The sequence below is a fragment of the Oryza glaberrima genome, chromosome 9 (assembly GCF_000147395.1).
Source record: "Oryza glaberrima chromosome 9, OglaRS2, whole genome shotgun sequence".
NCBI lineage: Eukaryota > Viridiplantae > Streptophyta > Magnoliopsida > Poales > Poaceae > Oryza > Oryza glaberrima.
The window spans coordinates 17400488-17414904 of record NC_068334.1 but is presented as its reverse complement, the minus strand read 5'-3'; the positions used below and the strand labels follow the sequence as shown (position 1 = coordinate 17414904).

The window sequence follows — 14417 nt, the reverse complement described above, 5'->3', positions numbered from 1 at the left end:
TTCAAAATAGCCCCCGGCTAGCCGACCGCTAGTCCGCTACCACTGCGCGATCCGACCGTCGAATTTGAGGTCGACATTTTCCGCCAATAAAACCGCACCTTACCTTCAGAACAGATAGGGGCCCCACCCGTCAGTCTCACGGTTTCTGCTTTCCACATCCGCCGCGGCCATGGCGCTCGTCGCCGTCCACGCGCGCCTCGCCGCCGCCGCCTCCTCCGCCTCGCCGCCGCTTCGCTCCGCCGCCTCCTGCACCCGCCTCCGTGCCCTCAGTACAGTCACCGGAACCCGCCTCAGCATTCGGCACCAACAGCGCCGGCGCTGGCGGCGGCCGAGGCGCGCCGCCGCCATCGCCGCGTCGCTCGACCTCAACGAGGACAACGTCCGCCTCGCCATCGACGAAGCCAAGGCCGAGGCAAGCTTGAGTCCTCCCCTCCTCTTCTTCTTCCCTCGCCTCGTCCCCAATTGGAATTTGGAACGCCATTGTTGCTGATTTTCTGAATCTTTGCGCGAATTCGCCTCTGCTCCTGCTCTCTCAGCTGGGTCAGCTGTTCGACACATCGGTGGGAATCACAGGTGAAACCCAATCGTCCAAACCTGCGTTGCTTGCGATGAACACGGATCAAGAATCCGGGAGTAATCTGCGTTGCTGTTGATGATGGCAGGGCAAGTTGATCTCGCGGAGCTGGACGGGCCGTTCGTGAAGCTCCGGCTCAAGGGCAAGTTCTGGCACACCCGCGCCACCGTGCTCGCGCGGATCGGCAACTACCTCAAGAACCGCATCCCGGTGAGCATGCGTTGGAGTATAAAGTGAATTGCCTGTTTTTCCTCGTCAGTTTAAGCTTTTGGGTTGAATTGGTCGGTGCATATGCAACTCAATACTGTTGCATCTTTCTCACTTCTGTCATGTTCTTGGCTCCTGCTTGCGTGTGGAGCTGGAGAAAGTTTTGTATTTTGGACTTGTTAAGAATGTTAGGTTAGTGATTTAGTGAGTGAGAACTGAGAAGTGATTATTGATTTATTGTTTGGGCAGGAAATCTTGGAAGTGGAGATAGAAGATGAGAAGCAGCTTGATGATAGCCCTGCAGCCTTCTGAGGTAACCACCATACATGAATACTGTAGCTGCTGACTCTCTCAGTAGTTAAATCTTGTCATGCAGTAAAATTTGAAATCTTACAAATTTCAGGTCTAGAAAAGTTGTGGTGAAAACTGAAAGCACATTTAAATCTTCCGTTTTATTCACTATGCACATTTTACTTACTGCTCTCTCCAATCCAAAATACAAGCATTTCCAGGTCTTTAGCAAAAACCAAGGTAGAGTGAAAGAAAAAAAAAATCTCTTTCAGTAACTTCAATGGTTAAATTTTGAATTGCTTCTTCTTGCCTTCTTTCAATAAATAAATAAATTGTGAACTCCCTTCCCAAAAATCACATTGGTTGAAAATGTATAGATTTCCGTGCATTGGAATAAGTGCGGAAGTGCCTCAGAAATGCTTATATTGTGGTATAAATTTTGAATCGTAGATGCACTTATATTTTAAAACAGAGGCACTAGTTAGTATGGCAGTATCATTCATGACGATACGAACTACCTGTTCAGCCGGTTGTCACTGTGGGCATAACATAGCTGTATATTGCAGTGGCATTCACCAGTCAATGGCTCCCTCCAATGCACATTGCACAAACCTGAATTTCTGAAGTTAAGCTGAAGAACCAAGTCTGCTGGAATGCACTATCCTACATTCCTACCTTACTTTTCTGGTCAACATCGCACAAATTCAGGGATCTCCAATTCCCCTACATTTTGATTGTGGAGATGCGTATGATTTGAGACTATTCTATTTTACTAGCACTCACGAGTCGCAAGAACCTGAAAACTGTACTGACGGGACCTACTTACGGAGAGGTTTATTAGACGCTTTTCCTGATTCTGAGCTTGTTGGTATCACCTTTATGTGTGTTTATTTAAAAAAAGGGTGTAGCAATGATGTGCTGCTATTCTGAGTCCTATATTTGTGTTCACTCTTTCGAATGATGTTTACTCCATCCGTCCCAAAATATAGCAACCTTGTACTGGATGGAACACATTCTAGTACAACGAATCTGGACAGGGGTAAGTTACATTTGAAATACCACTGCATCAGTGTGCTCCTGTGGACAGTACTCTGGTAGAGGTATAAGTTGGCTGCTCGTTCACGAAATGTACTGGTCATCCATCCAATGAGCGTCATGGTAATTCAAATTCTTCAATTTGAAATTCTGATATCCTGATTTCTCAGTTCTTACCCATTTGCGTCATATTTTTTATGTTTTGTGAACTCATTAAATAGGGTTCTTGGAATGTTTTTTATCCTAAAACTGAACCACTAAATCTTGCGTTGTGGCAACGCAGCTGTGGCCATTTCAGTGCTCTTGTCAATCTGTCAAATGTTTGGGCAGCAATGAACTAGGAGTATCTGAAGAGAAAGCAGTTTGCAACCCTAGGCTCTAGCTCCGTGGAACAAACCATTTCGACAATCTTGTACTGAAATGTACTGAAATCAAATACTACTATATTCGCTCTTTTCCTTTGAGAAAAAGTTGTTTGAGGCCACTTCTGGTTCCTACTCCGATGTACTTATTGGATGGTGCAATTGATGATGCTGGAAACTGTTGCTTTCAAATTACAGGGAGAAGTTGGGCTTGTCTATCAGAGCAGATACAATAGCATGCTATAAACCAGCTGCAAATATATTTTAAGAAGATAAATCAGGAGAGAGAAGAGCAGCGGGCTACAGATTTTGTAGCCAGCTGTAGCACGGACTCCAAGACGTAGTGTGTCTATAACAGGTGGGACTAAGTATTAATAGTGTAATATGTAATTATTGTATGAATGAGTTATTAAATTGGCTATAGATAAATTGGAGCTAGTAGTTGGCTATACTATTGAACTTGCTCTCATGTTTCAGACCAGAAAAAGGTGAGTATTTCATCATAAAAAGGGACGTATTTGACGAAGCATGTCAGTGCCTAATCCTCAGTAGAGTGGAGTACTAGCAAGAAACAAGAATTCCGAAAGAATTTTGCACGGAAGCTCTATCCAAATGTCCCTTCATCCATCAACGTATTGGACTGATTTTTTTTCAGCGAATCAACTCGTTGCTAGTATCTCTGAGTCTCTCTTGATGAACGTCATTTTTACTAGGAAAATCTATTAATGCTAGAGGAAAATGATAGCTCCAAAAATTTCTTTGTTCTCAACGCCTCCTATTTAGAGGAATTAGCAACCGCGATTGTCAGTGTGCTCGTGACTAAAAAAGTGCGAACCAATAAAGCAACAAACCTTTATACGAGTACTCACTCTGTCTCTGAATATAAGGGATTTCTTTTTTTTTTTTCGAGAAACTTGCTAAGGATGAAGATAGAATACTATAATGCCTCTCGCTGTGTGGCGAGTGAAAAGTTGGATGGGGTAAGGCTGGAAGAAAATTAGAAAATAGATAAATGATTGGGCCAATAGTACTCCAAGTCCCTTATACTTGGAGACAAATTTAAGGGCCCATTTGAATTGTAGGAATAAAAAAAAAAGGAATAGAAAAAAAACAAGATTCTGATAGGAATGTAAATATAAAACAGAGGACTGCAAAACATAAGAATAACCATTTAATTGGATCGCAGGAATCGGTTGAGAGAAATAGACTCGAAGAAAAATTTTCAAGAGGTTGAAACTCTTTCTAAATTTCCTCCATAATCTTTATAAGATTGTCCATTCTATAGGATTTTCAAAGGATAGGATGGGATGGGATTCGATTCTCTGTTTCAAAGGCATCAATAGGTTTTTTTTTTCTATAAGATTGAAATCCTTCAAAGTTACTATGTTTTTCTCCAAATCAAATGGTCCATAATGTTTATATCCCTTATATTTGAGGATGCAGAGACTGGTATTCCATTTCTAAGTACTTGTCACTAAGTTACTGCTATTATAACAACTCGGGTTACTCCTATTTACTAATACTACTCCTAGTTGAGACACTGCCTGAAATAAAAAAGACGGATCATGCGTGATACTCCTATCTTAAAAAAAATACTCCCTCCGTGTTATAATACTATAAGAGCAGGTACAATAGCAGGCTATAAACCAGCTGCAAACATATTTTAAGGAGATAAATTAGGAGAGAGAAGAGCAGCGGGCAACAGATTTGTAGCCAGCTGTAGCACGGACTCCAAGACGCAGTGTGTCTATGACAGGTGGGACTAGGTATTAATAGTATAGTATGTAACTATTGTATGAATGAGCTATTAAATTGGCCATAGATGAATTGGAGCTAGTATTTGGCTATACTATTGAACTTGCTCTAAGGGATTTTGGAGGTATGTGAGCGTCTAAATTTATTGTCCTAGGATATATCACGTCTGTCCAAAATCTCTTATATTATGGGTCGGAGAGAGTACTCCTATCTGTAGAGACTCAGATACTCCTGGACTCTGAATTCCAGCATCCACTGAGCAAGGATTTAAACTGAGACAGACAGCCACCAAACACCAAACTGAAAATCCCCAGCTGCTCAGTGTCAGATCATCATGTGACTGAACAAACACAGGGAGTACTATTCTCTTCCAACTCTCCAGAAATGTCCTGCAATCCTGACAAGACAAATGCACTGCAAGTACTACTCCTAGTAGTACTACATGTACTCATAGTTCATACTACTAGGCCAGAGTTTAGCTCTAAATTTTTTCTTCAAACTTTTAATTTTTCTATCACATCAAAACTTTACTACACATAAAATTCTAACTTTTTCATCACATTATTTCAATTTCAACCAAACTTTTAATTTTGGTGTGAACTAAACACACCCTAACAGTAGTAATAATCAGCTCAGGACCTTGCAGATTCTTCGTTGCAAAGTCCAAACCGCCATGATCAATCGCTCTTTGGGATCATCCATTGTGCAATGCACCTCACCTTTCATGTCAATCGCATTGTTCGTCAGAATGTTACTGCAATGGTGGTCCTCCTATGATCCTATCAGTTCGCCACTGGTAGTTAGGGCATGATTCAGTATACAGTTCTACAGCGATGTGTTTGGGCTAATGGCTAATCATTTGGGTGGTGGTCTCTGCTCAAAGAAAGAATCTTTGATTAATCTTACTACTACAGTATTACTACGGAGTAGTTGCTTCCAAATTGTGCTTTCTTTCTGTATTTATTTTTTCTTTTGGGAATTGGGATTGCAAACCCAACCACATCATTGAGCCGGATTAATTCTTGATTTTCTTTTGCATGGAAAGCAGCAAAGAGGAGAGTGCACTGGTCGCCCTGCTCCTCAGGTTGCTTCTGAATAATCAGGGTCAATTAGTTATTCTAATCTCAATCTGTCGGCCAGATTAGCGAGGATCTGGTTCCATGTCAGGCCAAAAGGAAGGGAATAATTAATCAATCAGGAAGCTGGAGGAGGAAGACGACGACGAGGAGGCGTTGGTCTTTCCATGGATGGAGTAGCTAGGTTGAAGAACTACGCAAGCAATTATACGAGGAGATTAACAATGCAAAGAGGGGATGCAAATTGCAGATTTCTTTGCAAATATCTAACACACTTTCATGTGATCCCACGTGAGGCAATCTTAAGATCAGAAGAACAGCAGTAGCAGCAACTAGCAGCTTGTTTTACGTGCGCAGAATCCGCGTTGTTCATGTTGCATCTTGACCATGTCCAGTTTCTTTCCTCTTGCTCTGAATTTTCAGCTTCTTTTCGTCGCATTTTTTTTTCTTGTTTGAAATGAAACGTTTTGTGTCGTTTTCAGCAGGTATCGGAGTGTTTGGTGACCTAGGATTTGTTCATGATGAGCTAAAATTAACTCCAGTCGCTTGCACCATGTGTGTGGCAGCTAATTGGACCGACCAAATTAAGGAGACCTTTTAACCGTAAATCAATATTCAGTCGGCGTCAATCCATCGCATTCACATCAGATTAGCCTCCTCCGGTGTTCATGTGACTTGTACAAGACAAATACTATACTTATCATTTCACTAAACTGTGATATTCATGCAATCATATATAGTTAGATCACTAACCGTGTGGCAATTATTTTTATGGTTCCTGATTAAACTAGCTGATCAGCTAGAAGTTTCTTCTCCTTTGCTGCGTAATATTCAGTAACGTGTTTTCTCTTCCTAGGATCCCTATCTGATGGTACAATCTGTTGTATATCTCTTCCTGGGATCCATCAATTGGTAGCTCCAAGGAAGATCAGACGTAGATTACAAGGCCAATGATCCATTCGGATTTTAATTTAGTTTATATTTAATTAGTTGCTGTTCTTGATCGACCCCTGGATTCTGGATCCTGGTATGGGCAAATCTCTGTTGGTTTGTGCAGAGATACGCGTCAGATGGAAGGGAATTCTCAGCTCCAACATCCAACTGTCCTCAAGACTCCTCCATGGTTGGCGCCAAAAAATAAGTGTTGATCGATCCAGCTTGCTGTCTTCGGAGAAGCTTAATTTGGACGAATGCAACATGCAGAATTGCCATCCATTGCATGCATGGAGAATTTGGACCACTGTTTCAGAGTCTTGTAGTATAGTTGTCTTTGTGCGGATTTCTCCTTTTGCTTCTCGGCCTTTGTCTGAGTTGCATGTTTCTCTCCAAGGGTAGGCTCTGAACTGAACGGGAAATTTTACGGTCCTTTAGAGTTATCTAGAGGTATCAAAAAAATTTTAGTGTAAATCAAGTACAAGAGGTATGGAGAGGTACCAAATTTTGCAATAAGAAACATGTTACCTACCATTATCTCCTTAAGAACCGTAAAATCGTTCTAACTGAATATAGTTACACAAATCTCTCTAAGAATTCAATCATGAAAAATTAAAAAGTTTGGATGAAATTGGATTCAGTTAAGTGGAGCTGATCATGTTTTAGGATTGGTTAGGTCCCTTTCTTATTGAATGTTACAATTTTCTTCATTTTTTTTTGGAGAATAGAAAATAAACTCTGAATGCTGGTAGTGACGATGGGAGTGACGAATCCAGTGAGAACAATTGGTGTCATGGGAGATATTCTCTGTCTCTCTCAAATTTGGTACACACAAGCTTTGGGTTTGTTCCATTGATTCAGCTTCACCTGAGGATGCTTGGGAATTATAGTACATTTTTCTAAAAGAAAATTCTCTATGAGCTGTAAGTTCTGCACGGAGAGTTTTAGTTAGGATTTTCAGGAATTGGTGCAGTTTGTTTATCCCTGCAAAGTTCCCTCTCCAGATCCAAGGAAGCTTAAACAACATTTCAATTTTTTTTCTTAACAAAATGTTTGTTTAGAATAGCATTTCCTACCAGCAAAAGAAATTGAGAGCCAACCTTCCAATGTTAGGAGCAAGTCATAAGTCCTAACATATTCTATTTGCTACCAAATCATGAAACCCAACTTTAACCTTTTCTTTTCTTCCCCAAAATATGACACTGGAACTCCTACTTGGAAAAAAAAAAGGTGCCCATTCACCAAAAATGCACTCATGCCAAGTGGCATATTTTCCATGACAAGAGAAAGGCATGGACCCAAAGAGGCCCTTTTCTGGCCTAATTTGTTGAAACTTCTGGCAGAATCAGAAAAGTTCCATTTTCAGTTGGACATAAGACATTATCTGAATTCTGAAAATGACCTCCACACCCACAAATCTACAGACTTCAAATGGGCATATCTAGATGATTGAGCTGATATTGGATGACACATGTTGGCATCTCAATGTAATTTTTTTTGTGTACATCATGGATAATTCACAGAAGCACAGTCGACATCATAATTATTTTTCCTACAATCAAACTTTCCATGCTCATGTTAATTTGGATGGCTCATAAAAAAAGAAATATTTGGCTTACAGTTTCTGACGGTTTTGATTAATGCAAGGTGATGGTACCGAAGTAATACCCCCCCCCCCCCCGCGGTTTTCCAAATATTTTTCCGTACTGACTATTATTGTTTTGACTTTAACCGTCAAAATTCTTAATTTGACAGATAATTGTGTAATGACTTAAAAATTATTTGTCCATATTGTTTAAGGTGCGTCCATCACATAAATGATCCGTTTTACTGTTCATAATTTTTTTGTAGCATTGTGCTTGGTTATTGCAGAAAATGCATATTGTTTTCATTTTTCAATGGCTTTCTGTCATTTCCTATTCTACTAGCATCTATCTAGATCATCACATGACAAGTAGAATTTTATTAGTCAAACTCTTTCTGAATGGTTGACCATTTACACATCGGAGATTGAAAATTGAACCTAGCACAGTTGGTAGGAAATATGGTGTGCACACCTACCATGGTAGTTTAAACTCTTTAGCTCAATTTAGATTTCTATTTCTTCTCACTTAAAAATGGCATCAAGCTCCTTTTTAATACCTACTTCTATCGTATTACGAATAAAGAGTGAAAAAGAGCCACCACGTTTCCTCGGTGTAGAAATTATCATGACATACACTATTTTGATCGCGAGATATGACATGCATGACGGTGTGGATTGACTGATACAAAACAAAACTATATTTATGAATAATGTATATCAAAATGAGATTCTATTTTTAAAATCTAGCTATATACATGGTTGCGTGGGAAAATCCATTAATTCTCATGCATTAACACACTAGATAAAAAAAGTAAATCCAATAACTTTGTCTTTACCCCTTTAAATGTTCCCAGTGATGATGGCGGTGAGTCTACCTCACCACCATCAACTGATGATTGGGCCCCACAATGTCAGTAATAAAAGGTAATCCAATAACTTTATTACTAGTATAATTCGATAAAACCTTGATGTATATCTCACTCTTCTCACTATGCAACATACACTACTACACAACGAAAGAAGCAATTCAAGTTTATAGAAGCCGAAACGACAGTCAAATATAAATATCCATTTATATTATTAAATTTTAGCTCTATATAAAATTGCATGGGAAGTCGCCCTATCTCATAAGATAACACACCGACGAAAAAAAAGTTAACCAAAATAAATACTTGCATGCAGGGTATAATGCAATAAATGACCATAAATAAATCTCGATATGCAATATACAATGGCCTCCTAAGAGCAAGTTTAATAGTATAGCCAACTACTAGCTCTAAATCACTTATAGTAAACTTAATAGCCAATTCATACAATAGTTACCTATAAAAATATATTACACTATTAATATATGGTCTCACATGTCATACATACATTGTATCTTGAAGTTCGTGGTACAGTTGGCTACAAATATGTAGCCCGCTGCTCCTTTCTCTCCTTTTTTTATCTCCTCAATATGTGTTTATAGCTGGCTTACATTATGCTATTGTACCTGCTCTAAGCAACTTATGTAAGTAAAGCGATAAACACATATAAATACCCGGCTCTAATTTAAATCCTAACTCCACGTAAAATTGCGTGGGAAATTAAGTAGTAATTTCTCATAAGACATAACAAAATAATAGCATATGATACATAGGGCTGGACGGAAAGTTGGTGACTCGTTAACTCAGTCCGCTCGTTATGTTTCTGAAACGAGCCAAGCTGCTATTTTAGCTGTTTGACATAACGAGCTAGGCTGATACACTCATACACACGAGTCCCAGACTGTCAGTAAGCAAAGATACAGGAGCAAAAGAAAACGTCTGATGAATGGTCCATAGGAAGAGAGGAGAGGAGAGGAGCGAGGAGGAGGCTGTATCCAGTAGAGGACAGCTTTTGCCATTTAGAGCCCATCACTGCCAACAAAATCCTTCCCTTCAGCTTCTCTTCTAGTCTTCTCTTCACCTTCTTCTCATCCTCTTCTTCTCCTCCTCGGTCAAACCGCCTTTTCTTCTCTCCCCTATCCTCCGCTCCGAGGGAGAAAAAAAACAAAGAAAGAAAGAAAGAAAGAAAAAGAGTACTAGTAGCACCCGGAGAGTGGAGGAAAGGGAGTAGGCGGAGCCAAATCTCGTTTCTCTTTAGTTGTTGTTAGTACCCTTAGTGGAAGAATCTCTCCCCTTTTCTTGTGTTTCTTGTGTTTTGAAGTTTTTTGTTGTTGGGAGGGATGAGGAATGAAGGCCTAACCTGAGGCAAGATCTTCGTTTTCCTTCATTTGTGGGGGTGTTTGTTGGTGGAAACGGATCAAGAAAAGCCGGAATTTCGGTTCTGAAATCGTCGGTTTTGATATCGGTTTCTCTCTGTTGATTGGAGAGAGAGGGAGAGAGCAAACGCATGATCTGTGTCTGATTCTGACGGGCCTTGTCGCGGTCCGTATCAGTTCATCCATCCCAACTTGCTGTTCGTTTTGTGTGGTGGTGTTTCGCTTTTTTGGGAAGAGAGGAGAGGAAGCAATCATTCGGTGGCGACGGCCCCGCCCACTTGAGGTACCAGTTGGAAATTTCCCCCCTTTTCTTTGTGCTTTTGTTTTTGCTGGTTTGTGCTTATCTCTTACTACTTGAGGTACATCTTTTTGACCAGGTTTTTTTTTTGTGGTAACGGCGATTTTTGGGGGTAAAGTTTGCATCTTAGGTCGGGATTTTTTCTTGTTTCAGTGGTGGAATGTCTCCATTTTGAGCGAAATTGCGTCTTTTGTGGGTTCATGTTTGGGGATTTGGGGGAAATCGTGCGGCCTGGTTTGCTGTGGTGGGGAATTTTTTTCTTGTTTCAGTTGATTGGTTTCTCCATTTCATATTAAACCGTGTCTTTTGAGTTTCTCGTGCATATATGGAGAGGATATCCATGGTTATCTAGAAAAAAAATGCAAAGTTTTCAACTTGCTCTGTAATGGACTCTTCCAACGTTTTGCATTCATTTCTTGAGCTCCTCACCTTGGTTTTCTTCATTATTGTGTTCAAACCTACTCTGATCTTGGTTCTGAACTTCTGATGTTTGTCTGGGTACTGGTCATGTAGGATTGATGACTTTGTGGTCTGGTCTCTTGCTAACTTCTTGTGCTTCTGTGATTCTGATAAGCTTTTCTTCGTGTTTTATGTAGAGATAACAGTTTTTTTCTCTTATCAATTATGCTATGAGATATTCCATGTTTAATCAGGACTAACTAATGCTGTATTACCTGATACTTGTTTCAGTTAAACTTGATTGCTCTGTCGCATGGCCAGCAGTAGCGACCATGGATCCCTCATGGAGGACTGGATGCCACCACCCACACCCAGCCCGAGAACACTCATGTCAAGCTTCTTGAATGAAGATTTTGTCTCTGGTTCATTTTCCAATATTTTCAGTGATCATGAGAGCAACAAACCCCAGGATCAGTTTGAGAGAAGCAGAGAGCTTGTGGATTTGAGTAAGGAAGTGCCTTCCCAATCCGCAAGACCCGCATTCCAGAGGGATGCTTCCCTGGATCATAGCTTGGTCAGTCCTACACAGAGATCAAACTCGCATGGTGGTTTGGCAGAGCGCAGGGCTGCGAGGGCTGGTTTCAGTGTCCCGAAAATCGATACATCCCGTGGTGGTTCGTCCACAGTAATTCGATCGCCCGTGGCAATTCCACCAGGTCTTAGTCCAACAACACTTCTCGAGTCACCGGTTTTCCTTTACAACGCAATGGTATGTCATGTTTCCACATTTTGTTTGTTTATGCATTATGCCCCGATAAGATGTCTCTAGCAAGGTTGTGATAAGCCATAGTTAGAGTTACTGAGTTAGTATCAAAGACTTGCAGGTTGCAATTACCAGGCATATGAGTTTTTCTTATTTATTTATTAACGAACAGACCATGGGGTTTGGCAGTAAAGAGGACATTGATTGATGTATATTATGTAGAACATGATTGTGGGCAGTATCAAAGCTTGTAAATACAGTAAGTACTGAATGATGCTTACTGTTAGGAACACTACTAGAAATGATTTTATGACATCTTACAATTTTAGACATTTGTCTTGTGATTTATTATGCATAAGTTATTTTTTAATTCATAACTTAACAAATATGTTTGTGCACTTCTGTTGCGATATTTGCTATACAGGCACAGCCTTCTCCAACCACTGGCACACTGCCATTTTTGATGGCTTCAAATGCTAAGTCAACAATACCGTCAGCTACCAAGATGGACGAAGATTGCACATTTGGCAATGACACTTTCTCCTTCCAACCGCATGTAGGGTTGAGACGGCCAAATTTCTCCGCTGCAGAAAAGGTGATTCTTTGACTGTCGGTCTCCATTTCAGTTTTCCTTCCAGTATTATGTAATATTCCTTCCAGTATTATGTAATACTGTCTCTGTTCTTTTATTGCAAACTTCACCGCCAAAATGACCCACCTCATTCCTTTTAATCCTTTTGTGTTTATTGTACAGGGTCCCAATGCTTGTCACCAAAACCAATCGCTGTCGAATATCCATCAGCGGGAATCCAGTCTTCAGTCAAGCTTTACTGCAGTCAAAGATATCACTGATGAAAAAAACATTAAAACAAAGACATCTGACTCCATGTTTGGTGATAACCACTCTTCTGATGAACAAGATGATGAGACTAACCAAAATGGAGAAAACTCTATGCCACCTCCGAACCACCGTTCAGGTGTCCCTCTGTCACATACCAATGATCCAGAAGTGAATGTCCTAGAGAACCGCGGTTCACAGACATGCCATAACTCTGCATCCTTGTGGGACAATGCCAAAAATGACTGCCTTCAAGATGTTCAAAGTGAAGTTATTGAAACAAGAACAGCTGCTTGTCTTCCAGTATCAACCAATTGTGATACATCTATCATGGAGTCCCAAGATGCAGTTGATGTGTCGTCAACACTATCTAATGAGGAGGATGATAGGGCAACGCATGGCACGGCTTCTATAGAGTGCAACGGGGATGGAGATGAGACTGATTCCAAGAGAAGGTTAATGCCATCTACCACTTAATTACTTAATGTAGGCATGAATGCATGATAATTCACTGATGGATCTGGTTCTTTTTCAGGAAGCTGGATGCTTTGACAGCTGCAACTGCTGCTATTACCACCACCAGTAACATTGACATGGGAGCTGCGGCATCGAGAGGTGTCCGGGAGCCTCGTGTTGTTGTTCAGACAACAAGTGAGGTTGACATCCTTGATGACGGTTACCGCTGGCGCAAGTATGGACAGAAGGTTGTTAAAGGAAATCCAAACCCAAGGTCAGTTTAGTGTCACTGCATTTCTTGCAGTAATTGATCATGCGGCATGCATCCTTTGATTAATGTTTGATATTCTTGGTACCATCCTGAGATGAGTAACATTATTTCATTTGTCTGCAGGAGCTATTACAAATGTACGCACCAAGGGTGTTCGGTGCGCAAGCACGTGGAGAGAGCATCGCATGATCTAAAATCCGTCATCACGACGTACGAGGGGAAGCACAACCATGAAGTTCCAGCTGCCAGAAATAGTGGACATGGGAGCTCTGGATCTGGAAACGCTCCATCTGCACCGCAATCTAACGGCTCTCAGCGCAGGCAAGAACAAGGGCAAGCCAGCTTCAGCCAGTTTGGTGGCGCGGCTCCCTTCAGCTCCTTAGTTCTCCCACCAAGAAACCAATTTGGACCATCGGCGAGCAATTTCCCCTTTGGGATGGTCCCGCCAGGCATGGCGATTCCCATGCCATCTCTAGGGTCTCTTGCTCCAGCAAAGATGGCTGGTCATCCATCCACCATGCAGGGCTACCAGGGGCTCATGATTCCGGAAGGAGAGATGAAGACAGAGCCCATGTCGCAGCTCGGCTTCCCCGCGGTAAACCAATCTTCATCATCCTTCCAACAGATGATGAACAGGCCTCCATCATTTGGACCTCAGATGTAAATAATAATATTAAAGAAAGAAAAGAAAATGATAGATGTGCTTCAGCTTCTATACATGGTAGCAATGCTACAACATAGCTTTGTTGTTCTAGCTTTTACCTGTTATTTTTTCTTTGGGCTTTTATTTTTTGGAAGCAAAGAATGCAGAAGATGTTACCCGTTTTGTTTATGTTGTAATTGGAAAAAAAAGGTGGTGGTAGTGTTCAGGACAAAAGGCAAAATCATTCAATTGGAAGTGCTGATGGTGAAAAAAGAAAACCATTTCTGTTGTGTGAAATGCATGCGTTCTCCACTCTCTGAACATCACAGATTCTGAGCTCAGTGGTTGCAGCTTGTAATCTACTAACCTGGCTTCAGGTTGCAATGCCAAATAAAAAATCTCTCTGAATTTTCGAAAAAATCTCTACTCCATCCGTCTGTGAATTATTTTTTTGAAGCAATTTTGCATGGGTTTGTAAGACCAGCTGTGACTCTGATCCGATTCCATGAATTTTCAAAAAAATCTCTACTCCATCTATCCGTCTTAAAATAAGTAAGTACAGTTTTGTAGTTTTGTATGGTTCATGTACAACTTTGACCGTTCGTTTTATTTGAAAATTTTTAATGATTAGTATTTTATTGTTATTAGATGATAAAATATGAATGGTACTTTATGTGTGACTAACTTTT

The 14417-nt window shown here is 40.7% G+C and overlaps 2 protein-coding genes across 6 annotated transcripts; both read left to right on the top strand.

Moving 5' to 3' along the window:
• The first annotated feature begins 123 nt into the window (after positions 1–123).
• Positions 124–2989, top strand: LOC127784914 (uncharacterized). 4 transcript variants are annotated; one of them, XR_008019618.1, is made up of 6 exons: positions 124–412; positions 537–573; positions 663–784; positions 1031–1094; positions 2391–2529; positions 2668–2989. XR_008019618.1 is itself a non-coding variant. In XM_052312330.1 (5 exons), exons 1-4 carry the CDS (start codon positions 170–172, stop codon positions 1091–1093), a joined length of 465 nt encoding a protein of 154 aa, XP_052168290.1. In that variant the 5' UTR covers positions 124–169; the 3' UTR covers position 1094; positions 2668–2989. The 4 variants fall into 4 exon arrangements, 3 of the variants coding, with proteins under 3 accessions (XP_052168290.1, XP_052168291.1, XP_052168289.1); XM_052312330.1 differs by lacking the exon at positions 2391–2529; XM_052312331.1 differs by lacking the exon at positions 2668–2989 and having other exon boundaries at positions 2391–2647.
• A 6626-nt stretch (positions 2990–9615) lies between these two features.
• On the top strand, positions 9616–14025 carry LOC127784795 (probable WRKY transcription factor 2). Of its 2 annotated transcripts, none has more exons than XM_052312171.1 (6): positions 9616–10343; positions 11049–11526; positions 11945–12115; positions 12275–12813; positions 12894–13088; positions 13209–14025. In XM_052312171.1, exons 2-6 carry the CDS (start codon positions 11071–11073, stop codon positions 13747–13749), a joined length of 1902 nt encoding a protein of 633 aa, XP_052168131.1. In that variant the 5' UTR covers positions 9616–10343; positions 11049–11070; the 3' UTR covers positions 13750–14025. The 2 variants fall into 2 exon arrangements, with proteins under 2 accessions (XP_052168131.1, XP_052168132.1); XM_052312172.1 differs by lacking the exon at positions 9616–10343 and adding an exon at positions 10419–10602.
• The last annotated feature ends 392 nt before the right edge of the window (positions 14026–14417 follow it).